This window comes from Drosophila navojoa, chromosome 2 (genome assembly GCF_054131105.1).
Source record: "Drosophila navojoa isolate 15081-1374.11 chromosome 2, UAZ_NAV_1.0, whole genome shotgun sequence".
NCBI classification, from domain to species: Eukaryota; Metazoa; Arthropoda; class Insecta; order Diptera; family Drosophilidae; genus Drosophila; species Drosophila navojoa.
The window spans coordinates 25455506-25482680 of NC_142890.1; the positions used below are offsets into that span (position 1 = coordinate 25455506).

At 41.9% G+C, this 27175-nt stretch overlaps 1 protein-coding gene across 5 annotated transcripts in view; it reads right to left on the minus strand.

Annotated features, from left to right (window-relative positions):
* Positions 1-525: 525 nt before the first annotated feature.
* Ubx (Ultrabithorax) overlaps positions 526-27175 on the minus strand; it is a 98939-nt gene continuing 72289 nt past the window's right edge. For all 5 annotated transcript variants that reach the window (XM_018113554.3, XM_089257756.1, XM_018113555.3 and 2 more), the window contains one exon: positions 526-1870. In XM_018113554.3, coding sequence (XP_017969043.1) covers positions 1566-1870 — 305 coding nt within the window. In that variant the 3' untranslated portion in view covers positions 526-1565. The remainder of the gene's footprint in view (positions 1871-27175) is intronic.

The window sequence follows — 27175 nt, forward strand, 5'->3', positions numbered from 1 at the left end:
TATACATCTTGTGAAGGTTGCTTGGTTAGCCCTTAAGTGAATCGAACTGAAAATAGTATCTCGAGCACAGCTCGGTTGCGCTATCGATAGTCGAAGATCGATTATGTTATCGGTATGGGTAGCATCTCTATTCAACTTACGAACAATCAACGAAAACGAGATCAAAAGCAATTTCGCATGCACAATAAACAGAGGCCGTGGTTACGACCCGACGATATCGAAGAACTCTAAGCTCTATAATTCTAAGTGGAGACGAAACGAAACAACAAAAATTGCAACTAAAATAATAACACAATTCATTAATTCGTTTTTCTTTGATTTTTTTTTTCTTTTTTTGTAGATTTTTTCAAAACCAATAATTTATTCGTTTTGCCGTAGCAAAATTTTTGTTTTTGTTTTTCTGCTTTGTTGTTGTCAGATAATCTCATAAACGCTTTTCATTAAACTAAACATAATAAAAATAGGATTTAATTTAGTTTAAAAAAACTTTAAAAATTACTTAAAGAAAACAGCTTCACGTTTGTGGTTGTATGTTGTTTGTGTTGTTGTTGCACGCTTAAAAAGCCTTAGACGAAAACTAAACAAATTAATTTAAAATTAAACAAAGTTAACTAAAATTGCATTAATTTTAAGCACGAACTATACACATTGTTTTTATTATAATAATTCTCTCGTTTTAAGTTATTTATTTACCTTTATATTATTCATTTCTCGTTTTTATTTTCATTTATATATATTTTTATTTTAAATATACTTTTACTTTGCTAACAAATTCTATTTATATTTAAGTTAAATTTTCAATAGTTTCGTTTTAAGTAATTTTTTTTTTTTTAAATTATTTACTTTTTTTAGTGTTGAATTTCAATTGGTTTAAAAACGCGTATTACAAAAATTCATATCAACAGAATTCAATAATTACCCTTTAACATTTTGAGTATTTATTTTGATTTTCGAAACGCTTCTCTATTCGAATTAAAATAATATAATTTAAACATAGCAGTAAGCAACAAAGGGGATTTTTTTATTTTTTTTAAATTTGTTTTTGTTTTTGTGTGTGGACAGGGACAACATGTGAACAGAATTTTTGAAAAGTAAATTTGTTGCTCGTTTTAAACATAAATCTTACGCGGGCAAACAATTTTCAAATTTGAGTTTTAGTTTACTTCTAACACTCTTTGTGGAATTTAAATTAAATTTGCATTTTGTATTCGTATGCATAAAGTTACGTATGTATGTATCTAGGTAAGTAGATTTCTTGTGTTCTTTCAACTACTTTTATATTCAATTTGTATTTTTTAGTTTTTAGTTTTTAGTTTTTTATTTTCATTTTCTTGTTGTTTTGTTTTTCATTTACTTAGAGTCTACGAAATTTATTTGTAATTTTTGTTGCCGTTTGCTGCTTTACGTATTTTCGGTTGCTTTTCAAACAATTTGAAATAGTTGCTTTATATATACCATACAATATCAATATGATTATTGAATTATTCAATTAATTTAAGTTAAGTAAATGGTTTATTTGTTACAATATTGTTGCACTGGATGGGATGCAGCAAGTTGAATTCGTTCTAGTTCTGATCTAAGTGCCCGCCCTGCACAGCCGCCGCCGCGGCCGCTGCTGCCGCTGCCTTTTGCGCCTGCGCTTGCTTCTCCTGCTCGTTGAGTTCCTTGATCGCCTGGATCTCCTTTTTCAACTTCATTCGTCGGTTCTGGAACCAGATCTTAATTTGTCGCTCTGTCAAACACAGCGCGTGCGCCATCTCGATTCTCCGTCTGCGGGTCAGATAGTGATTCGTGTGGAACTCCTTCTCCAGCTCGAGCGTCTGGTAGCGGGTGTATGTCTGTCGGCCGCGTCTCCTCAGCCCGTTTGTGCCTGTTGAACACAAATGAAATAACAAATTAGTCTAGTTTCAATGGACATTGAATGCTAAATTCCACATATTCAGATGCATTGACAAAGCAAGAAAGTTCATAATACTGAAATTCCCTACAGTCTATTTACTTAGTCAGTAGATGCAGGGTATTCAAATGCATTGACAAATACATATTCAGCGAGTGTGGGTTCAATTGCCTCATTTGGCTCGTTTATAAACATTTCAACAGCCGTATTAAATTGAAAAATCATTTCGCAAAATTTGCAACAAAGATCATTTGTTTTTTGATGCCTTTTGTTTTTGTTGCTGCTGCTGTTGTTGTGCTGCTTTTTTTTTGTCGTTGTCAAAGACATAAATATAAATTTTTCAGCAACGATCAGCAACATTTTGACGTAGGCTGGCAACAAGAAACCCAAACAAAACACAACAGCAAAAAAATACATTTCATTTTTATGGCCAATGGCTGCTGGCTCAGAGCTCTCAACTCTCAGCTCTCAGCTCTTAGCTTTTGGGTCTTAGCGATTGCCTGTTGGCAAGCCCGTGGCTTGCAGTTGCAGTTGCTGTTGTATCTGTTTCTTGGGCGCAGAGATCGTTACTTTAAATTGAACGTTTGCTGCTGTGCTGCCGCCAAGCGACGTTCAAGCGGCTGTCAGTTGAGCTGCATGTTGCATGTTGCATGCCGCACGCTGCATTCGGCATATGCTGACTGGCTGCCTTTCAGTTGTCTGCCACTTAAATTGCAGTTATGCCATTGTAATGCAACTTTAATTGGCCAACCACAAAAGTCGCCAACAGCACATGGAATGTGTTTGCGCTTTAACAGTTCCCTCTCTCTCTCTCTCTCTGTCTCAGTCTCTCTTTTTCCCTCTGCCTCTCTCTCGCTGTCTCTCATTTCGCAGGCTTTGCTATTCTACCGTGTTAATCTCTGATTTTAAATATTTATGAAGTTTAATTTGCCTCAAGTGCAATAACTCAATTTTATGTGCACACAGACACACTCACACTCACACACACACACACGCATTCTCGACTGCATTATGCACAATCAGAAGAGCACAAGAGCTGGAGAGATTTTATCAGCTACTCCACTCTCCATTCGACCTGCTGCCAATGGACAATGTTAAGTAACTTTCGCATTTTATTGGGGCGGTTTGAGTCTGGGCCTTGCCTGAGCTGCCCGGCCAGCTCGGCCTGGCAAAATGTTAAGTTAAATATTATGAGCATTTATTATGTTATAAATTTGGCCTAAAGGTATTAACAAATTTATGCCGACACGAAAGTCATAAAGTGAAAACGCATTTATCTTTCACATTGGCCCATGTACGAGTATTCCAGCCAGCGAGCCTGTACGTATCCGAGCCGTCTTCGTTTGTGTGCACGAGTCTTTGCATGCGTATGTGTGCATGTGCCCAGACACACGTTAAATAAATGGCGAGAAAATTTTATAGACAATAAAAATGATATGAAAATAAAATATCCACCATGCAACAAAGAAATTATCTACTTATATGCGCAGACAAAATAAATAATTTCTTCTGAGTTTTTATAAAAACATCGTCTACGAAATACATAAACATTTACATGAATTTCATGGAAATTTGTGCATTTTGTGTCTTATCAGAAGAGATATGTCGTCAGATTGATGGCATAATAACACTTACTTGGCAGAGCATTGTGATAAATAAATTTGGTTATAGTCATGCGACTTGAGAATGTAAAACAATTAAGACATAATTTAAGCAATTTCACAGCATTTAAACTTATGTTAAATTATTATTGATTTACTTAGAACCAATCAAAGGTAACATCTCAGCCGAATAGATAGATAAATAACTTAACTTTTGTTAAATGTAATTGTATTTATTTTAATTACTTGAATAAACTAAGAATTCTTTCGTCATTATTGTCATTTAAATGTATTATTATTTATTTTATTTTGTCCCACAAAAAGCATTCAAAAATATTAGATAATAAATATTTTCCATGCAATATTTTCACACAGTTTAAGCTTCACTTCTAGTTTACGCTCCAACATTCTCAAGTTCCTTAACTCCCCTCGCGCCGCCTTCAAATGCAAAGAACACAAATGAAATGGCAACCCGTAAGCGCATAAATAAATTTATTTAGCACTAAACCTGTTTGCTGATTAACTTAAGTCTCAGCGCCTCACTTGGCCAGCCCCCTCGGCCTTTCTCTAGCGCCATCTCCTTCGCTCTACTATTCGCTGGCTCGCTCACTCACGCGCTGGCTGGCTGGCTGACTGCTTGGTTGGCTGGAGGAGTCCCGGCGCATGTCCTGTGCCACTGGAATACATCACGCTGAGGTTAGCAAAAGTTTCATTTTATTTAGGAGGCAACTGGCAAGCAGGCGGCTCCCGAGTCGCTTCCTGCCGGTACGTGCGTTGAGCTCAACAATTTTAAATGGAATTTGTCACGCGCCTGCCACAGAGCTCCCATGCTACCCCTATCATACATATATATATATATTTATATATATGTAAAGATATATATATATATATGCAAAAATAAACTTTTTACCAAAGTTTGCTTCTATATATATTTTTTTCCAGCTTTGGCTTATTTGATTTTTTTTTTTAGGGGCTCAGTTTTTTCTTCAGTGCTGGCCAAGTTTTAAATTTATTATGCGAAAAAGTGCGAAATTCATTTTGCTGCCGCGCTCTTCGTCTGCTTCTGCTTCTTCTTCTTCTTCCTTTGCTAGTGCTGCTGCTGCTGCCACGTCTCCTGCTGCGCCGCGCCATTTTCTTTTGTAGACTTTCGGAGTATTTTTGTGTATTTCTAAGTACATAATTTAAATGCTGGCATGTGGAATAGGGATAGGGGTAGAGGATAGGGGGGCACAGCGGGGCAGGACTTCAACTAGACAATAAAACTTTCTATGGCAAGGCGCGAAATTTTTCTAGATTATTTAGACGAACGAGTGCCAGCTTTGAAGCGAAGGGGAAATGTGAAGTTGGAGGGGCACCATTGTCGACTGGAGTCTTAGGGACGCTCGCGTATATCTATCTGCCTTTGAGATACAATTTCAAGGTTCTGTCTACGCGGCTGATGGCTGATTTCGGTTCTCATTTGAGCGCGGGGCGCGGAAGCAGAGCTACTCGCCGGGCAGCAGCTGCGCCCGTACGCCCAGTACGTGTTGTATTTTTTAACTTAAATTCCTGCGGGATTTAAAGTTTTGACAGTTTACGTGTTTGCCTGTGCAGCGAACTTTGAACCAAGCCCGAGCGCCCAAAAGGCAAGAAAGAAAGATACAAATAAAAAGAAAAGAAGTAGAGCCCACGTCTTTGGCCAACTGCCACACACAGTCGCTACATCTCACTCACTCTGCTGTCGTGCCTCTCTCTCGCTCGCTCTCTCTCTCTCTCTCTCTCTCTCTGTTTGTATCCCACCCCTGGTCGAGACGTTGCCAATAAATCTCCAGGTGACGGTGACTCCATGTTGCATGCGGCGCATCGTGTGATCTATGCTTCTATTATAACTATTTATATACACAGATACACGGCTACAGATACAGATACAGATACAGATACAGACACAGACAGACACACGCACGAGCAGTGCGCATGTGTGTTATATACAGGCTGGCGGGCAACTACTTATATCTAATTCGATTTCCCAGCTCCCAATGCCAATGGCTCCCCTAAACGCTACCTGGACACCTCCACTCCTCTCCGCCTCCCTTGCTCTAATTTATGTTTTGTTTTGTCGCCGCTGTTGCCTTTGCCGGCACATGAAATTGTCACGCACGCGCCCGCCACTGGCCCAAAAACCCGAGAAGAATCCATCGCGGAACACGTCTCGACCCGGGTCTGAGAGTACTTTGATAATCAGGCAACAATTTTGGTGCGTAATTCGCGGGAATTACAAACGCTTAGCTGGAAAAGGGTTGAGCAGAGCAGCCATAGTTGAGTGGAGTTATACAAGATAAGAGATCAGATCTGAGATTATTGGAAAAATTATGGAATCTACTTGAATTGAATTCTGGTTATGCAGAGATTATAGAATTAATATTAATAGGCAGACCAAAAATGAGATTCTCATATAAATATTCAAATCCAATTTTTGATTAGCTATTATTGTCTTTTATTTTTGCATTTTTATAAAAAATTTGTATATAAATTAATAGAAAACTTCAGCCAGTCGTAAAGTTCACAGCTGTTTGTTTCACTCCGACAATTCCATAGGGACTCTCGTCCTGTTGCCTCGCAAGCTGGACTCAAGGCCAGGCGCAGAGGCTGTGCGAAAGCTGTTCAACCGGAAATCGTTTGACTGAAACCCTTTGTGGCCATAAGGCTCGCACACATCCAAACAAATACGAAATCAATACAAAATCGATTAATTGAGTGTGTGATGGCCTGCCCCGACCCCGACCCTTCCATTTGCCCATTCCGATTGCTACAACGCACGCATTTTGTTCGCAATTTAATTAAATCTATGCTCGTGCGTGTCGCTCGTGGGCGTGTTTTCACCTTATAAGGTGTACATATATGTATGTATATGTATATGTGTACATAGCTAGAGTGTCGATAAAACAATTAAAGTGCGACGCACAAAAGCCGCAGAAAATCAAGTCGAAAGCTGATTGCGAGACGGAAAACTAATTTTCCGCACTGCCAATCGAGTCGCACTAAATCTGTCAATTAAATTGGCCGCAGGGAGTGTGATTCCCGTTGCGTATAGAACGGGTGGGTGGCTGAGTGGCTCCGTGGCTGAGTGGCTGAGTGGGTGGGGCTAGCCGCTGTTTCCTCAGACGTGATTATGGTCTATGCCTATGCCGATGTCTCCCAACTGAATATTGATGTTTGCGGTGGCAAATGCGCAATTGAGTTGCAATTGCGAACACGAACGCAATCTTCGAGATACACGATGTCGCCTGCATGTGTGTATGTGTGTGTGTGTATGTGTGTGGTTTTCAAATTTTGAGCTACACGTTTGGGGTGTGCACAGCTGCATAGACACAGGCACACACACACACACGCACACCTTGCAACTGCATCTTGCGGATATGCAGGCAAACAATCGGAATTTCAATTTTTCTCCAACTCATATCCCTGCAACAGTAGCAGGCAATCAGCTTTTAATTGCACACACACATGCACAGAGCTATCTGCATATCTAGGGGGAGCTCTGCTGACACTTTGGTAATTGACTTTGTTTGAGTTTGGCGATTTATACCAGAGCTGTAGAACGAGGCACTCGAAAGGCAAGCCAAACGAAACCCCAAGCTTTCAATTCCTGATTCTTTCTTATTCCCAGCTCGGGCTTACTCCATTCTCATGGGCCCGGAATGATGTGCCAAAGATGATTAAGCGTGCGTATATGAGCGCATTAAAGTGCCTTTCAAATTATCTGAAACTGGGCATAATTGTGGCCCTGGAAATGCACTTTGTCGAGGCGACGGAGCTGGAGCTGGAGCTGGAGCTGGGAGCTGCTCGTGCTTCATTTCGCTGGAGAAATTGGCGCTGCGATAAAATCAGCTTAACGAACGGGCTTAGGGCTCAGCTTCTTTTTGGGGCAACTGCAGCTCACGCATTCCTTCCTCTTATTCGCTTCTTCATTGTTTTTTTTTTTTTTTTGGCAATTCGAAGGTGCAAGCGCAACGCTCAATGGCCGCCTGATAGGGGGAAGGGGTTGATTGCAGTGGAAACTGGTTTCCATGGCATGGCGGCAACCGGTGCTCACGCATGCGCAGGACACGCGGACAAACACTTGGCCGGACGGACATGTTGCTCGTCATTAAAATAATTCATTGCCCGAGCTGCCGTTGCAACAGGTAGCCTCCTGTGCACGACCAGACCAACGGGTGATCAGTGAGCAGCGATCAACAATGATCAGTGGAAGAGAGGCAGAGTCAGAGGTAAAGGTAAAGGCACAGGCACAGACAGAGGGTTAAACGCAAAGAAGTGCAGCCCTGCATTTAGTTTTGAGTTATGCATTGAAGCTTTTACGGTACTGCAATTTAATGAAGTTCATTATAAATGTGGACTGAAGCAGTCAAACAGCAACAGAATGAAAGAGCGAGAGAGTGAGAGAGTAAGAGAAGGAGTTAAGAAAACTTACTGAGTCTACTACATAAACTATGCATCTATAATGAGATTTAAAATAAAAATTAAAAAATATATACAAATTAATCTATATATTCCTTTCTGCATCACATAAAGGTATAAACAAATAAGAATAAAAAAAAAAATAATAATTTAAAAAATATATAAAAATATATACGAATAAAAATTAAAAATAAAATAAAACATACATATATAAAAATAACTCTATATATTCTGCTCTATTTTATATAAATATATATACAAATAAAAATAAATAAATAAAAATAATATTAAAATAAATTACATAAAAATGTACAAATTATATCGCATCAATCCTTAGATTTTCGAGCAAATCAACAATGCATAATATAAATGATATCAACGATAATGATGCAATCTATAGAATTTTCGGCACATCTTGAATCAATCTTGAGTTCATCTCGAATACGGGTCTAATCAAATTCATGCATGACTGAACTCGTGAGGTTGTATGTTATAAATTGTTCCATTAAGTTGTTGGTTTCACTTTCGAACCGTATGCGAACCCGGAATGAATTGGCCGCCATGTTACGGCAATTAAAAATACATTTTGAATAGACAATCACAATCACAATCACAAATTTATTGTCGCTGCTTGAATATGTCTGCTTTGTGTATAGTATGGCTATATTGGATTGTGTTGGGTTGTATAATAATTCCATCATTGGTTGAGTGACGCTCCAGATGACGACTGACCCAGTGGCCGGGCCGAGGCTGCTTCGAAGCGTTGAAGCTGAACAAAAAGCGCTGCGGGCTTATCTTAATAGCTCAATTAATGAGAGCCGTGAAACGCCCCAACAAAATACGAGAAATAGAATCACAAAATAGAAACCGAGACAGAAACCGAAACAGAAAAAAACCAAATTTGAACACGCAACACGCCATTTCCATATTTCCATAGATATTGTAGATAGGGAGATACTGAAACAAGAGATACATGCATACATACATAGCAGATAGATAGAGATAGATGGGCATGTGTGAGTGCGTGGAACGCCCTCTGCTGTCGTGCCTTCATTTAAATAATCAACGACTCTATTTTGGCTCGATTCCATGGACGAGCGACAGCTGGCGGGACGCGCCGAGATATATCTACAAATACAACGAGCGACTCTGAGCAGCTCCCAGATGCGAAGAGGCAGAAGCAGCAGAACTGAAGAAGAGAGAAGAGACGCGACTACAAAAATGAAGTTATACGGCAGCAGGCAGATCAAGCGCCAAATCCAAAGACCAAACTCGATGTCGGACATTATAAATAAATAAATAAGTGGCACGATGTCAAGCTGTTTCATATCGTGAGGCAGCATCGCCAGCACAGGCAGCAGCAGCTGGAGTCAGCCAGGGGAGCTGGCAAAGGCGATGATGATGTTGATGTTGATGTTGATGTTGATGTTGATGTTGATGTTGATGTTGTTGTTGCTGTTCATGTGGCCAGTGTCCAGTTTTGGCAGCGATATATTTTCAATTTCAGACTTCATTAGACAAAAACTAAAAACGCACAAATTTAGCAAGAGGAGAAACAACATTTGAGCTCTGACGTAATCGACAGCTCTTGATGACTATCTGGGAGAGTTATGGGAGCTGCTAGAAGCGGAAATGTGCAACATTTCCGCAGGCTCTTCAAATGTTGTTGCCCAATAAAAATCAACGCAAGTGTCAAGCATAAATTACACTGTGCAACAAAATGGCGGCTCGAGCTCTGATAAGCGGCAGATGCGATTATTTATGGAGCAGGAACGGGAGCGGGAGCGGGTGTGCGAGAGAGGGGTGGAGCGTGCACGCCAGGCAATCTTTGAGATACATTCCGTATCTGTATCTTTTAATTGCATTTGAGTGCGCCCCACTGATTTGACACGCCCACTCGCTTAACAGGCTGCCGTTTGGCTGCCTTTTTTTTATCGTTTCAGGGAATCGCATCGAATGCGTTTTTAATTGCTTTTCCAATGCTGCTGCCAGCTGTGGCGGCCATTTGCAAAGACAACGCCTCGCCTCGGCTTATCAGATGCCTCGCGTGGCCCACAAAGAGATTTTTAACTAGCTACAAATTTCATATGAGCCATATAATTAGCTTCAAGTTCGCACACCTTCGCTCATATTGCACAGATGAGTATGAAATGAGTGTGAGTGTGTGTGTGTGTGTGTGTATGTGTGTGTGTGAGGCAACTGCAACTTCATTAAGAGCACATAAAAGTAAACAAGCTAAAAGTGTCGGAATTTCACACATAATTGGCACTTGAAGTTTTATTTTTATTTGCCACCCAAAAACTAAACGACAAACTTATGGTCCAAATGTGTGGGAGAGCCACAGAGTGAACGAAAGAAAGAGAGAGAGAGAGAGACATAGAGAGAGGCACACTAATACAAAGAGTGGGGAGTGAGGGAGTCTGTTGGTTTCGGGCTCAGAGCAGCTGCTCCCTGGCAAAAGCCAAACATTTCTTCTCGCTCTGTCTTTCTCTGCTTTTATTTTCATTGTTTCTGCTGTTGCCCTGGGCAAAAGTGAAAGTTTAGTGCAACATTTCTTTTACAGTTTTTTTCTCGCTCTTTTTCGCGCGACTTTTTCAACTCGAGGCTAGCCTGTGCTGCCGGCGGCCCCTCCTCTCCGGGGCTGGCTGCTAGAACGTGTGAAACTAGCAGTTAATTTCGCTGGCTCCGACGTTCATATTCCTATTGCTGCAGCCGATTCCTGTTCGCAATCCTCTGCTTGTAGCTATTCCTGTCTCGTCCATTTTCACAACTTGCCTTCCACATTGACTCCACTGCGATTGTGCATGTGTGTGTGTGTGTGTTTGTGTGTGCGAATGCAGGCGAGTCTGTCGTTTAGAAGATTTATGCTCAAATTGCTTTTGCGCAAAATCAACAAAAAGCAGCCATAGACAGCCAGAGGCACAGTGGGATAAATTTGTATCAAAACTGTTATAAATTCCTAATTTTGGAACATTAAATTAAATATTCGTTTTTATTTTATATATATAATTTATATTATTTTAATGGCATTTTTTATGCAGCTATCTGCTTGCGTCCTATTTTTATTTTATTTTATTTACTTTTATTTCTATATATGTATCTATGTATTTCATTTTATATATGTTTTAATACATTTTTTGCATTTTATTGCAGCCCAATTTTTTCTGTTCAAATTTTCTGCCCTCAAAAATTTGAATCTGGCCCACTGTAGTCCACAGTGCACTTGCTGTGGCTCTCAATTTTTGGCCTCAGTGACGCAGTTGTTGCTGGCTGCGCACTTTTGTCATCGTGTTTCGTGTGTTTCGTAATCAATAACATTTTCGCAAGTGAATTACTTGCTATTGTTTTTTCCCCCTGGTGCTCCACCCCTGCACCCGCACCCGCACCCACACCCGCACTCGCAGCAGCGGTGGCAATTCAGCAGGACGACAATGCGCCAGCAGCAAGTGCTAAAGTTCAAAATTGTATTCGAGCTGCGTTGGCGTTGCTGTTGGCGCTGGAGCTCCTCCACACTTTCCTTTATAGATTTATGATGCTTTATAATGAACTTGTAAAGTAATTATGCGCCGCGACGCGTTCATCCGTGTGCACCACCTTCGAGCACCACCCGGGCCATAACTCAGTGGCAACCCTTTTCAAAAAATGGCTGTCGTCTTCGCGCGCGCGTGAGTATGTGAGATTTTTCACGGGGCATGGCAGGCCCAGGGCAACCACCCGCCCAACCACCACCCGCCACCCACCGCTGCGTCTTGGGCCGCCGTTTACGCTTGTAATTACACGCTTCATTGTTGGCCTTTGCGCACACGGGCCAGGCATCTTCCCGGCCGCCTCCTTGAGCCCGCCCGGGAGGCAAGGGCGCGAAGGTTGGCTCCATTTTCATGTTGTTTCATCGCCTCACTTTGGTGTCGTATATCTCGTTTCTAATTGGGTTTCGTTGTGCGCTGAGCGCGCTAATGTCAACCTTGTTGTCTTGCCCACTCCCAGAGTCAGAGTCAGAGTCAGAGCCAGAGCAGAGCAGAGCAGGAGCCAGCAGCAGTCCCTCTGCCAGTCTCGAGATTCACTTAGCTCATGCACATGCAAAACAAAACGTACTCCAAAAAGGCAATACCCATGCCACCTCCAGCTCCGCCTCCGTCTCCACCTCCTTTTTCATAGTGCCATTAAAAGTGGGCGGCGGGACGTGGTGTGCTCGAGTGGGTGTTCGTATGCTGCTTGAGCATGCAGGAAACGGAAACGTTAAGCTTCGTCGCTTCTTGGGCTGGCTGGGCTCTGTCGCCAGTCTGAGTCTTTGTCTTCGTCTCAGCTCCACTCACATGTGTATGTCTGTGTGTGTGTGTGTGAGTGTGGCAAGAAGCTGGCTATGTTCCCTGCTGAATTATGTTGCATGCTTTTAGGTGATTTAGCTCACGTTCGTATGCAGAAACGTCTGCAACGCTTTGGTTTATGTTTTGTTTAACTAATATTTTATAAAATCTTGCACGAAATTATGAACTGCCCTCTCTCTTTATCTGTCTCTCTCTCTCTCTCTCTCTCTATCTGACTGCTTGTCTAGCTGGCCACAAGGCAAAGTTTCTTTATTTTGCTGCTTGCCAATTTCACACTCTGCCAAACGCTGCTGGGGCAGCCATAAGTTACGGCCGATAGCTGCCCCGGAAAGGGGTCAGCGGGCAGAGCGGGCTGCCAGCAGTCTGCCAGCTGCAAAAAACAAAAGCTGGCAAACTTTGCTGCCCGCCATTGGCCAAACATAACGTATATTGATCAGCTAGATCTGAGAGGCTATAACAGCAAATTTTGTTAGTAAACATAGTATGTAAACATAGTGTAACTATTTCCAATTTATTGCCCAATTTTATATTATTAAAGTCAATTTAGTTCTGGCAAATAATATTAATAAATATATAATATATATATAATTATATGAAACATTTATGTGAAATGAATTTTACTAATTATAATTATGCAATAATTATTAATATACACACTGCACACATATTTTCCCGATGTTCCAGAATATTTCCATAAATAATATTTTTGTTTTCCTTCCTCATTCATCATCTTATATATGATTATAGTTATAGATATTTTGTTTCTTTTGTGTGCATTCTTATATCCATTTCCTCCCATCCATTGGAGTTCTCAAAATTATTGTTCAATGCCTGACACGCTTATTAGGCGGAGCGAATGGCGGCTGTCACTCATAAATCAGGGGCAGAGATGGAGTCCGGGGCGACTCGAGAGTTGCGACAGTTTATGGCGCACAGAGTTCAAGAGTTTTAAGACTCTTTTCACATATTAAAAAATCCCTACAACACTTTGCATAAAAAATAAAGCACACACACATGTCTCTCTGGTTATATGTGTGTGTGTGTGTGACATCATATTGTCGCATGAATTTACGTGACCATATGTTGTCGCTGGAGCGCATAAATTCCAAGGGGCCGCAGACTGGGCGACGGCCTCAGTGTTAACTCTCAAGTGGAGCTGGCCCCCGTCCTGCCGCCAAGCAGCCTCCTGCGCACATTTGAACCCTTGCAAGTGTTGATATTTTACTGAGCTTCTGCATATGCAAAAAATTTATTGAATTTAATTTGAAATCGCATAACAGCCGGCGACAGCTGGCACTGCGAGACTCAGTTAGTTATGGGCCCAGCTAGTATATCATTCTCGGGCTGGAGCCGTAGATCCGGCCATCGATTCTATACGTAATCTGCCGCGCTGGGCATATGAATATTTAAAATCGCATTTGGTAGCGTCGCCTAATGAAGCTGCGCGAAATTCGTTTTTAATTGCGACTGAAAATCCCGAAGATGGCGACCAGAAAAATTTGCTTTTAATTGCTGGCAAAGGCGGGCAGATGCCCGGCTCATGCCCGGGCCGGCATCCTGCTTGGGCACTTGTGTTTTTTAGTCTTTTGTCCGCCCCCAAAACTCGATTTCGCAGCTAATGGAAACGGTTGTTGCTGGGCCTGGGCTTGGTCTCTGGCTGTGGCTGTGGCTCTGGCTCTGGCTGTGGGGCTTGAAAGTGGGTGTCGAAGTTGAAGTTGGAGTTGGAGCTGGAGTCGGCATCGGCATCGGCACAGCAGCCAATTAAAGGCATGACATAAATCCAGATGTGACTTGTATTGGGTGTTTCCGCCTGCGGCCCACATTCTCCCTCTCCCTCTCTGTCTGTCTCTCCCTCTCTCTTTGACGGCTGCACAAAAAGACAGCGCCAAAAAATGTTCAAGATTGTTGCGAACAAAACAAAAAGTCGAGGAAAACTTTGCAACAGCGAAAAAGGTGGCACAGCCAACCCAACCAAACAACAACAACAGCAACAACAAGACGAGCCAAACAACGAACAACCAGCCAACGAAGCGGCACTCGCTCGCTTTTCATGCTCACGCCCGTCGTTTCATTTTACAGTGTTTTTTTTTTTTTTTCAGGCTGGTTTCTTATTTTTTGTACTTTTTGTTTTGTATTATTGCATTGTACGAGTATTTTTCTACTTGAGTTGGCAGCTCCGCCTGCCCTGCCCAAGGCTTCGAGTGCTGTTGCCATTGCTGTTGCTTTTTCAACATGCACTTCACTTGCTGGCAAAAGGAAACCGCAGCTTATGTTAGTTGTATGTGAATGCCTCCTGCCCCCCTGCCTGCGCATCGTCCGCCTGCAGAGGCTTGTACCGTTGGGCACCCAACGCTGTAAGACTTCGCCTTGGATGCTCCCGCCCTTCCCTTGAGGGAGTACGGAACGGGCAGCCCCTTGTGCGCCGCCACATTAAAATTCTTTCCAGCCGAGACCAAGACCGAGTCAGAGAAACAGAACGGGACTGAGAACCAGAATGGGAATGAGACAGAGGCAGCGACTGAGTCCGATTTCGAGTCCAAGTTAACTAATTTATGTCGGACGACTTGGAATTAATGAATAAATGGCGGGGGCGCTTAGACGAATGGCCAGGCCATGCTTCGAAATATGTAAATTACTTGGCAAAAAACAAAGAAATGAAATGAAAAACAAGCAGAAAAACTTGAACAAAAACAACATTGAAAAGCACGAGAAATTGTTTACACAAACATGCAAGAAATGCCACACGCAATCTTCAGAGGGCAATGAAAACTTTCCTATTGCTCGCATACCATTTATAAAGTGCAAATTACTAAGGGTTCGCGTCTGAGCAGCTGAGAATGCCTGCCAGTCAGTGTATGAAGGCTCGTTAAAAATTATAAAACTTCGCCGGCCCTAAATTTCGAGTGTATCAAGAGATTATTTGGATCACCATAATAATGACAGTTTTTAATAAGTAGGCAGAAGCCTCGGGAGGAATATGCTCGTAATTGCTCTTTTAAGAAAATCCTAAACATATTTTTTTTTCTGTATGCCTCGAATACATTCTTTATATTTGTAAAACTACCCCCAGCTGGGTATGAGAGAGTGTTGTATCATGTTACGAGCTAATATGCGATTCGTCTGAATTTTAAACTCTAATATTTCTATACTACTTCTACTATATATAGAATACTACAATCTTTAGACTAGTCAGTAAACTATATATATTATGGCATGCATAATATTTGCATATTTATTCACAAAATAGCAACAAACTATCTTAATTTGTATTTAATATTAATTAATGATTAGACTCCAAGCAACACATGCAGAGCCATTGAAGCCGTATGCTGCTGCTGCCATTATTAAAATGGTGGCATCTTCTGCTGCCGGCAGCTACAACAACATTTGGAGAATCGGCAGATGAAACCCATAAAATTAATAATCATAATTAATATGATTTGCTCTTATCGAGGCGCGCAATTAAATTTGCCAGACATAAATCGAGCTGGGTCGAACGCTCGCTTGGTCCCCTCGGTCCGGGCTGAGCGCCATATTAAAAATGCCCGCATTTGTCGCCCGAAGAAAGTTCGGCAATTAAATTGGCCCAACACATGACGGCAATGGGGTAAACTGCAAGTGGCCAGGGCAGGCACTAGGAGCGAGGCTGGGGCACTTCGGGGGAGAGCCCAGCGAAAGACGAGTGGCTCAGAAGACGCTGCCTGGGCATTATCTCTGGGCAAACAGACATGAGAGCGAGCCACAAATAATAAATCGCATAAAATATAATTATGAAATTTGTAGCTTGTTTGCTTGCGGCTGGAGCACGGTGGGTGCTGGGCGGCGGGGGGAGGCCATGTGAGCAGGGAGTGCGAGGGCAGCGGGTGAGGCGGAATGAGCCCTCTCGATGCAGTGCACTGAGTTAATACGCGACTGTAATTAACTTGTGATTTATTGGTTCAAGTTTTTAGCGGCACGGCGACGCTTCATTGAGCTAGCTGCCTTTTCCTTTCTTTTATTTTCTGCCTTTTATTTTTTGTTTGCTTTCCCACTCCCAGTGGCCTCCATTCTTTTCTTTCATTTTGTTTTCTTTGTCGCGCTGCTCGTGGTTCATTTTGTGAACTTTCTCCGGGCGCTGCTTTATTCGCAACAAAATGTCTTAAAAGTAAAGCTAATTTATAAGTGGTCGTACCATCCGCCCTCTGCCCAATGCCCAACGCCCAACGCCCAGCCCTCACCACCCACCGCCCCTTTGGTGGCCGCCCACCTTTAATATTAAATGTTACACCAGGGACACATTTCGATGAAATATTTCGTAAAAAGTGTCTACGAGCGAAAAATGCGAGCCTGCGCCGCTCCTATTCTCAGCCAGCTTCACCTTTGGCCAACGTCTTGGTTTTTTAGACCTCGAGTTGCGTTTCGGCCAAGCACAAAACTTTCTCCTTGCGGCATTCATGAGCTCCGGCTCCAGTTCCAGCGCCAGTTACGGCTACGGCTCCACGCCTTTGCCGGCAGCTCACGCACGTGGCAACTGGCTGCGAAGCAGCGAGCAGCGGGGGGAGAAGAGGGGGCAGAGCAGCAGAAGATGCTGCTGGCATTCTATTCTGCCTTCATTGTTGTTGCTTTTGTTTTAGCGCCCGCTTGCCCGTCCGCCCATCGTCGTGCTGTCAAGACATACAAGAGAAAGCCAAAGAGAGAGAGAGAGAGAGAGAGGAGAGAGAGAGAGGCAGAGCTGGAGTGTGAGGTGGGTGGGTTTTTTTGGCCTGGCAGAGCACAAGAATTATTACCGACCAAATAAGCGATATTTCTCGAGGGATGAATGTGCTTTGGTGCGTGTTTTATTTTATTTCTTTGAGCTACTACCCGCCAGCTAACGGTACATGCCCGCCCTTTGCCTAGGGGTGGCTCGGGGGCTTCACTGTGTGTATCTGTGTAAGAGTGTGTGTGTGTGTGCTAGTTGTATCTTGGTACGCATGGCTGCCACGGCAAAGGAGGCGCCCGTGCAGGGGAAATGTCGAATGCGAAATTAAGAAAACATGGCAGTAAAATTGGGTAATAAATCATTGGGGGGCCTCAAAGTGTTGCCTCCTATACACACACACTATACACCATATACATGTATATAAATATATATAGAACAGCGCACAGCTGTAATTTGTTGCGCTACAAATTATATAGATTTTGCGACATTTTGCTGGAGTGCGACGCTGCTCGCTGGAGAGACGAGAGTCCCATCTGCTGTGCAGCAGGCTTACGGAACACTTACACTGATTCAATTAAAAGCTAATAAGCTAAGGATTCCATTATAACGTACATCATTTATAGCTACTGGAACAAGAATCTGCACTGCTTAAGTTTATTTTTATGTTTCAATTCTAATTATATTTTACACTGAGAATAATATATATATGTATATAATTGAATACAATTTCATCTTTCATCAGCTTACGCTGATCTGCTGCAGCAACTGTTGCACCTACATAGCTATGCAACCACTCTGCTGCACCGCTCGCTGCATTTACAGTCGATTGCGATTCCCATAATCCCCACATCGCTGGACACATGCTCAGTTACATGTGTGTGATTAAAATGGCGATATGAATGCATAATAATATCAGAGTTATGAGTGTTAGGCCGGAAAAAATGAAATGCCATGAGAGAACCAGAACCAGACCCAGAACCCCATGGCCGCCCCCTCGGACGCCTGGCGCTGCACTGCACTAAGCGGCGGGCGCAAAGTGCAGTGCCCCTTGCTGCCGGCCCCCTCCACAGCTCCCTGGGCCAGGGCCATCAACGCCGGGTGAGTAAGTGAGCTGAACTTTGATGCCGCCACATTCTATTCGCATTTGCGCTCCAACTACGAGTACCTATGGCCATATATCTGCAGCGGCCGGCCTAGGAAGGACTGGCTCGCACCAGCGCCAGGCAGGCCGCCTGCTATTCCTTTTTTTGTTTTCTGGTATGTGTGCGAGGCCGAAGCCGAAAAGCCGTAAAGCCAGCGGCGGGACGAGGAGCACGACGCACTGGCAAAGACTGCCGCCGTTGCCTCTGGAAGATTTATGCAGTTCATATTCACATTTTCCAAACGCCGCATACCAGGCGCAGCATTCGAACGCAGTCGAGGAGCGACTCGCATGGCTATGGACATTGTAAACGTGCCTAAACGTGCGAGAGAGTGAGAGAGCTCAACAGAGAAAGAGCGAGGGAGAGAGAGTGAGAAAGGGGAAGGCAGTGAACGGCCAGTCGCAGTTGTTGAAGCTTTTTTGGAACGCTGAACATTGCAGTTTGATATTGCTGTTGTTGTTGTTGCTGCTGCTGCTGCTGCTGCTAGCCTCAAAAGCCTCACACAGCCACAGCACAGTGGAACAAGATTGGTGAATACGTAAACAGAAATATATGTAAATTAGATGTGCTCCAAATATTAAGTATAATATTAATTTTATAAAAATTGTTGATTGAAATCATATTTTTTGTGATATATGTATATCTTTAAATATATTTATGTAAAATAAAAAATTTATTAATCGTTCAAAAATTAGTGATAATCAAATATAGAACCTTTTCAGCTCCATATACATTTGAAATAATTTAAATTATTATTTTATTTTTATCAATTATTTCATTATTATTAAATAAAATGTATTTCGCCTACATTTGTCTAAATCTGCACCACTGTGCGCTGCCTGCCTGCCTGTTGGCCTGGCCTAGCGCAATTCTGGCCAAATGCTGTTGGGGCCGCACTGGCAGAGCAACGGGCCTGGCGGGACGGGGCGGGGCGTGGCGGTGCTTTGGCTGCTGGATGACTGCAAGGCTCGTGCAAGCGTTTGGAACACACTGCATATTAAGTTATTGTATATTAGGTGTTAAATCAGATAAATTTTCGCATAATACCGCATACAGCACTCGGATTTTCAAAGATTAACGTGGCGCACACAGTTGTTGGTCAGTTGTTGTTGCTGTGTGCGAGTGTGTCTGTGTGTGTATGCATATGTGTGTGAGTTGAGCTTGGTCTGTGGCTGCAGCATTTTGGAGCTGTTTTAATCATTTGAATGCTGCACATTGTTTTCATGACCCGCCCCACCCCCAACAGGCAAGCTCTAAACACTGTTGCACTTTATTTGCAGCACTGTATGGGAATGTCTGTATGTGTGTGTGTGTGTGTGTGTGAGTGAGTGTGCCGGAACTGATAAATATTATTGGGCGGAGTGTGCCGTAGTTTTCGCAATCGATTTGATCAGTCGACCGGACAGACAGACACAATTGCATTTTCAACAGATTATTAAAATTAAAAATATATTTATGGAAATTTATAATTGCAAAATGATTGCAAAATAAACAACAACCAAACAGAACACAAGGCGAAAAAAAAATCAACAATCAAAGTGCATGAAATTTGTCTACGGGCGCTTCATTAAGGCGAAAAAAAAAATCAAAAATAATTGTTGCCGTAAAATAAATTTCACTGTTATTAAACAAAAGCTATTGTGTTTTATGAAAAGCGCATAAATAAAATGGCAAAAAGGCGACGCAGTGTTCGCTCCAAAATTTATTATGACAAGTTGCTCTGGCACTTTTATCTCTCGGCACACAAATTTTGCAGCCAGCCAGCAAAAGCAACAACAACAATAGCACATACAAACATATATATAAATATATCTTTGTAGTTAAATATATATATATATTTGATATTTATGCTAGTGTTGGTGTATTATACAATATACATATATATGTGTATGTGTGTGCAATAAAATAGCCACAAAACAAACTCTGCCCAAAAACTGCTCTGCTTGGACAGCAAAAACTAACTAGCAGCCCATTCAAAAACAGATATTTGCACACACACACACACACAGATACACACATACACGCACATAGCTCTAACAAATTCAGTCTGCTAGTAAACTGAAATGACAAATAAGTTGGCTATATAATTTGTTGTTTCGGTGGCATTATTAGACAATTAGTTAAATTAGTAAGTGAGCTTGATTAAAATATACAAATGAGATGCTTATTGCAGCGTGTAGATATTAAAGTCAAACATAAGAACATTGCCTAATGACTAGTATATCTATTTATACTAATGTCTAAAATATTATATATAATAATATTATAATAAAAAATAATTTATAATAATATAAAATATTATATAATAAACTGATTTTCATATATGATATTTCATTATATATATTATATTATATTATACTACATAATATATATTAATATCGCATATAAAAAAATTTATTTTGATTTTACATTACAAACAATGTCATATATTTGATTCAATTCCTTAAACAATTTAAGCACATTTAAAATATGAGATCCCAGCTAATTGATTTATTTGTCTCAAATTTACCTTTGAATAAAATATTAAATTTATACGAATTATATTAGAATTAACTTCTTCAATTGGATTATTTTATTAAAATATTTTTAATATCAAAATTTAATATTTTATTAAAGACAAATTTGAGACAAATACAGATCATTATTCACTTATTCAATAAAAATAAATTATTTAAGTAGTGAATAGTAATATTTTATTATGTTGCATATGTTACTTAATTTCTGTCAAACTTAAATCTCGATTATGCTCCAGTATTTGTCACTACACATATTATGTATATTATATATGTTATAATATTATTTTACATATTTATTGCTATATATCATCAAGATATACAAGTCTTAGATTAGATGACTTTCATCTTTGACTTCTGCCTCGACTCAGGCATTTTGCGCTTCAATTGCTGCAGCATGGCCGAAAAGGGAGCTTCGGAGGCGTTCGCTTCCTGCACAGCAGGCTAGCCAAGATGCGATGCAGACGCCGACTGCGCTGGGGCAGCGGAAGGGGGCCAACAACTCATGGCGGCTGAGTATGTGCTAAGCTGAGCACACGCAACACGAGCATGCAAATAAATTTGCAGATTAAACGCATAAACAAGACGAACATTGGCCAAAGAGACACTAAGAGTTGCCCAATGCAATTGCAAATAATTGAAGCGCGTATTTAATTCAATTTATAAACCTGGCAAGATCCTCGACTCGACTTGATTAAACGCTGGCAACGGCTTTTATTTATTAAATAATTCCGTTTTTTTTTTATTTCTGAAAATTTGATCTGCGATTTGTGTGCCGGGACGAAAGCCAGCCACAGCTTGATTGCAGCTGCATGGGGGACAGAGAGACAGAGTGGGGGCCTGTGGCTGCATGCCCCATGGCCAGGGACACGTTCCAGAGTCAAGAGTTGGGAACCGACTCTGACTGGTCAGCAGCAGGTTGATTTGTTTTGGCCAGTTGCTGTTGCAGTTGCTGTTGCTGTTGCAGTTGTTGTTGTTGCGCGATTTTCAAATTGCCCGTTGAACGTTCGCCGGGTGAGTAAAACGATTACCCGCCGGCTAGGCCTGCTTTGGTTAGTGCTCGCGTATGTGTTGGAACAACTATTATTAAGCGCGTTCACTAGTTGTTGTTATTACAAGCTGCACTGTTGTTGTTGCTGTTGTTGTTGGCGGTGGTGCTGGTGGTGGTGCGGCCATTGTTCTGCTTTGGCTGGAAATTATTATTCGCATGCCAAAATGAATTGAGCTGGCCGAGACGTTGTGGCAAGAGGCTCGACTCTTGGCATGCAACATGTTTAGTTTATTCATAAGCTCACACGCACATCGAGTGTGAGCATGTGTGCATGCGTGTGTGTGTGTGTGTGTGTGTGTGCGTCGGCACATTCAAAAGTAGCCGCTTTAAATGAGCGGGCTTCAGCGCTCACTCAAATTGCCCAGTTATTAAGTAAATTGATTTTAAGTACGTTTCGAAATTATTTGCTTCTAAATGTTTTGTTGCTTTCGCCGCCCCTCTCTGCACCATGAAATTCTAACAACATTTTCGCACTGCTCGTTGTTGTTATTGTGACAGTTTTTTTTTTTTTTTTTTTGCTGCTGCATTTTTATTTTTCAGTTGCGATAAGAAACTCATTCATATGAAGTTGAGCATAAAAATTGATTGTTAACATCGCCAGCAATTTGCTGCTGATTTCCATTAAGATTAGGCCACGCTAAAAGTGCGGCATAATATGTTCGAGGTTCGGGCGACGATTACGAGGAACGTAAGTAATTTTAAGTAATATTATGAATTTTTGCTTAAGTGCAACATTAAGTTTTTCCACTGAAGCAAATTTCATAAAATTTCAAATGGAATATTTAGTGATAGAATTTTAAAATGAAGTTGAAGCGATATATCCAGCAAATATATCTTATATTCTAATAAAATATATATGTTTACATGTATATTAAAAAAGGCAGATATTTTTTATTGATTAAATAAATCATTTAAATTTAATTTCTGTATTTTCTTGTGAATTTATTTAATCCATATCTCCTACAAAAATCTATGAATTGGTGCCAGAGATAAATTTGTAGAAAGTTGTTAGTCTAGATTATGATTTAGGATTTGAGCTTATCAATTTTGAGTGCACTTTTTATCTCAGTCAGTTAAATATAGTCATTGCTGTATAACACAAAATGGCCAGAGATTGCATGCATCGAGCGGCATAAATGCAGTTTTCTATTAGCTGACGTTAAATTTAATTTAATTTAAAACTAACAACACACATCACGGCTAAATGAGCGACTCGCATGCAAAATGCAAACAACACACAACAAACAACAAACATCGAACAACAACAGCAACAAAATTGTTAAATGATAATCAGCCAGTGGAGGCACGCAGAACCAGCTGCAGACACTTGTTGGCCAGCAGTCAATGAAAACGCTTCATAAACAGCGCAATTAAACTAATGACTGTGCCCGCCACTGCGATCGCCGTGATGGGCCGGACTCCGGATTCCGTTCCGCGGCGAGAGCCAACGGCGATCGCCTAGAAACCGCTGGCCACACACGTCGAAGCTGGCCCAGGCACACACAGGTTCTGCCACAGCAACAGCAACAGCAACGAATACAAATGCGAATGCGAGTGGGGCTCGTTCATCAGTGGGGCTTTTGGCACTTGCGCATATGATTAACCTGGACTCTGTGGTGGTGCTGGCGGAGGTGGATACGTGGATACGTGGATACGTGAGCCACGTGCAGTGCAAAGTGGTTGGCTTGATGAAATGTGCGCGATTGTCTAATGGGTCGCCAAATGGCTCTCAGCGGCTCCCTCTGCAACAGTTGCAACTGGATGAGCCAAGCTGATGTATTGCCCGTCGCCCACTGCCCGTTACCCTCTGCCCATTGCCTACTGCCATTGCATCTTGAAGCTGCTGCTGTTGCTGCTCTTTGCCATGTTTATGGTTGCCATGGCAGCAGCAAACCGGTTTTTGCTTATCTTAAAAACTCGACTCAAGTCAGGTAGAGCAACAGCAGCAGCAGCGGCAGCAGCAGCAGCAGCCGGTTCCGAGTGCCTACTGTGCTACAGTCAGCATCGTCGCCGTCGCATGTTGGTGGTGGCTTTAATGGCTTCCGCCAGCGGATCATAGGAGTGAAATAAATGGCCAGACGGAACCAATAAACGTCGCGCGTTGTGCGTTCATCGTTCGTTCAGCCAAAATGAGTTAAGAACTGTGGACAGTTTGCTGCAGTCGTTGACTCATTGCGATTTATGGCCAAGTATAGGAGAGCGAGAGAGCGAGAGAGGTGCAGAGGCAGCGGTAAAGGGGAGAGGCCAGGTATATATACCGCAACGCCCACGGAAAAAGTTGCTGAAAAATTCCAGTCTGCCATTTACTTGTAATAATACATTTTGCATTATAATAATATCAGACTATACTTTACGAAAAAAAGCCACGATGTATATATATATATATATGTGTATAGTCGTATATAAAATTGCCTAGACAGTCATCAATCAGTCGGAGCTCAAAGGAATTGACCTGCGCCTGCACTCTACACAGCTGCCAATGTTCCTACTCCTGCTCCTGCTCCTGCTGCTGCTGCTGCTGCTGCTGCGGCGGCTGCTGCCTTTGGGGTGAATGTGAATGTGAAGGTGAAGCTCTGGCCAAGACGCTGCCCGTTGCGGTCCGCTGTTTGTCCGGCTGAATAATAAAAGTAATTGCGTCTTTACCCTTTAGGGTTAGCGAGTGGAGCAAATTGCGACTTGAATGCAATGCGGTTTTCTATAAGCATAAAAATTGCTATAATTTGCTGAAGATTGCGCTTTATCCATAACCATAACAATGGCCACCCCCTTGTCCACCCTCCTCCTCATCCGCCTCCTCCTACTCCTGTTCTTCTATGCCAAACCAACAATTTATTTTCCCTGAAGTGCATTTAATCAATATAGACAATGCGGCCAGTCCTACCAACTATTTATTATAAATGATGGATTGCTCTGAAACGTTTAAAGTATTTTTCTGACGACTAGTGAAGGGCTGCACTTAGTTTATTTTGCAATTTTAAATGCTTAACGGTAAAATAAAATGATCTGACAGAACAACTCAATTTCTAGGAATATACAAAATTGCTTAGATCAGATAAATATTTTTTTTTGAGAATTGAAAAAAAACATTTAAAATATTCTCTTAATTTGCTCAAAATATATATAAAACTGAAATGCTTTAGTCTTTCGATGAATGCCGACAAATGAAAACTATTTCAACAATCTGCACTTTATAACTGAACCTGCCCAATGAGGCAAACATCGTTCTGTGGCGCCACATGGCTGCCTCCTGCTTGTTGTTATTGTTGCTTCTTTTGCTGCCCTGCTCCTGCTGCCCCTGCTGCTGCTGCTGCTGCTTGTTTGCCATTGGATTTTGGTCTACTGGTTGGCAACGGCTGCTGGCAGCGCCACAAAGTAGATAACAAATATTTGCAGGAAACCATGAGCCCCTTAATTAGTGTAAAGAAGCTCTCGAGCCGTCCTCCGGCTGGCCGCTGGGGGCTGTGGACTGGGGTCGCCAGAACTCATAAAATGCCAGCAAGGAAGCAATTTATCAAAGTTTTGTTGCTTAATTGTCGTCCATGCGGTGTTGGCAGTGAAAGTTTGCCCATTTGCTCGCTCCAGTAGGCAAATAAGGGGGCGTGCGTATGCGGCTGTTCATTTGCCAGTTCACACTGAGTGTGTGTGTGTGTGGGCTAGAGAAGCAGTCTCTTATGAGAAAGAACAGCAAATATCATCGATTTTGCCTGACTGCAGTTTTCAAGATATTTTCCACATCATAAATACATAAGTACGCAGAGGCTGGGAGGTTGTGGGGAGGTTGGACAGGTTGGGGAGGGGGTGGGTAGGCGAGCGTAAACACACGGCTGCTGTGGGCTGCCGTCGCATTTATAACAATTTAAAATGGCACGAAAAAATGGCAATAAAATCCCACAGACAAACGAAATTACGTGACCAATGTGTTTTATTACGATTTTATTGCGAAAATGCGAAGAAGTCAGGCGGTCACAGGGGAAATGGGCGAGGAGCGAAGGGGCAGGGGCGTAGCGGGGCGAACCGCAAATATGACTGCGTCTGGGAAGCGCTTTATTATTTATCTTTCGGCTGAAATCGGCACAGAAGCCAAACAGAAAGCAGCGCTGCGCAGAGCAGGAGGTGAAACTGGAGCTGGAGCTGGAGCTGGAGACGGCGACGTAGCAAATGCTGCCTCGTGTGGCACGTGAGCGTCTCGAAAGCGAGGGTTGCAACTAGAGTAGCTGCTGCTCTTATTTATGCCTTAAACTTCTCACGTGTCAGGTTAATGCGATATTTATGTGCTGTCACCCAGCGAAAATGCCAAATGGCAACCCCCGCAAGCCCCTCAGGACAGGTTCATCATTTTGCTTCGTATTTCCTGCTCGAAAAACTGTGTCAGCCAAGTGATTTAACCACCAACACCACGGGGGCTGCAGCACTCGCCAAAGGGGTGGACTGGCCCGCACTGGCCCGGGGGTTGCCGCCCTCAAAAGCACCATAAATGGCCAACCAAAAAAACGCCCCCTGGGCGAGCGCTGACCGAACTGGCCAGGGAGGCAAATGTTGATATTGGTCTATTGAAATTGTATTTAGTTTTGTTGTTGTCAACATTTTATTAAGTAATTTGCATACATTTTCACAGCAGCATATGCTGCCCGAAAAAAAAATGAGTAGATAGGTGTGGAAATTAAAGAGCTGATTATAATGCTAATAAAGGATTTGCATCAGCCATTCGTTATATTAAGCTTGAAAATGGCTTCAAATATTTTTGGATTTTAATAGATGCCAGAAATATATGAATATAAAATTGTTTTATTTAAAAATTAAATGTAAATATTAATAATATATTTAAAAGTTTATTCTTTATCAGAGTAGTAAAGAATATTGCCATATAGTATATTATTTATTTAAAAGAGAAGCGGAATTTCAATAAATATAACGAATTTCCTGCTCTGTATGAAAAATATACTTTGACTAGATAATTAAGTTTCTTAACAACTGTACTGAGCACTCGATTGCTTTCATATTTATGATATATTGCACTTTACTGGAAAAGCCAGTCATGTTGATCTGTGCCAAAAGAGAAGCGAAATATATATATATATACAATGCTCTAGACTTTTGGCAAAAAAAAGTTGTTCAAGAAAAATCTCGGACCAATAAAAATGATAAAGATTTGCGCTGGATTTTTTTTTCATGCGGAAATATAAAATTGAATTATTGCATGCAATTTAAAAACCAACAAAAGCTGACAGCAGTCGAGCTTTTAGCCAAGCAACAACAACAACAGCAACAACAAGAGCAACAACAACAGCAACAGCAACAAAGAGCATTGCCAAAAAATTTGTCAAAATAATGGCGTCATTCTGCAGTGGCCGCCAGAGGGCCAGCCAAAGGGTCTGGCTGTGGGATGGGCGGTCGATTGGATGTGGGTGTGGCGGGCGTGGCGAGCCGACAAAGATGCCATAAGGCAGCAAGGAACCGCCGGCGCTGCTGGCGACGCCATGGTTTATCCTTTTATCCTTTATCCTTATGCTTTTTTGCACATTATTTGC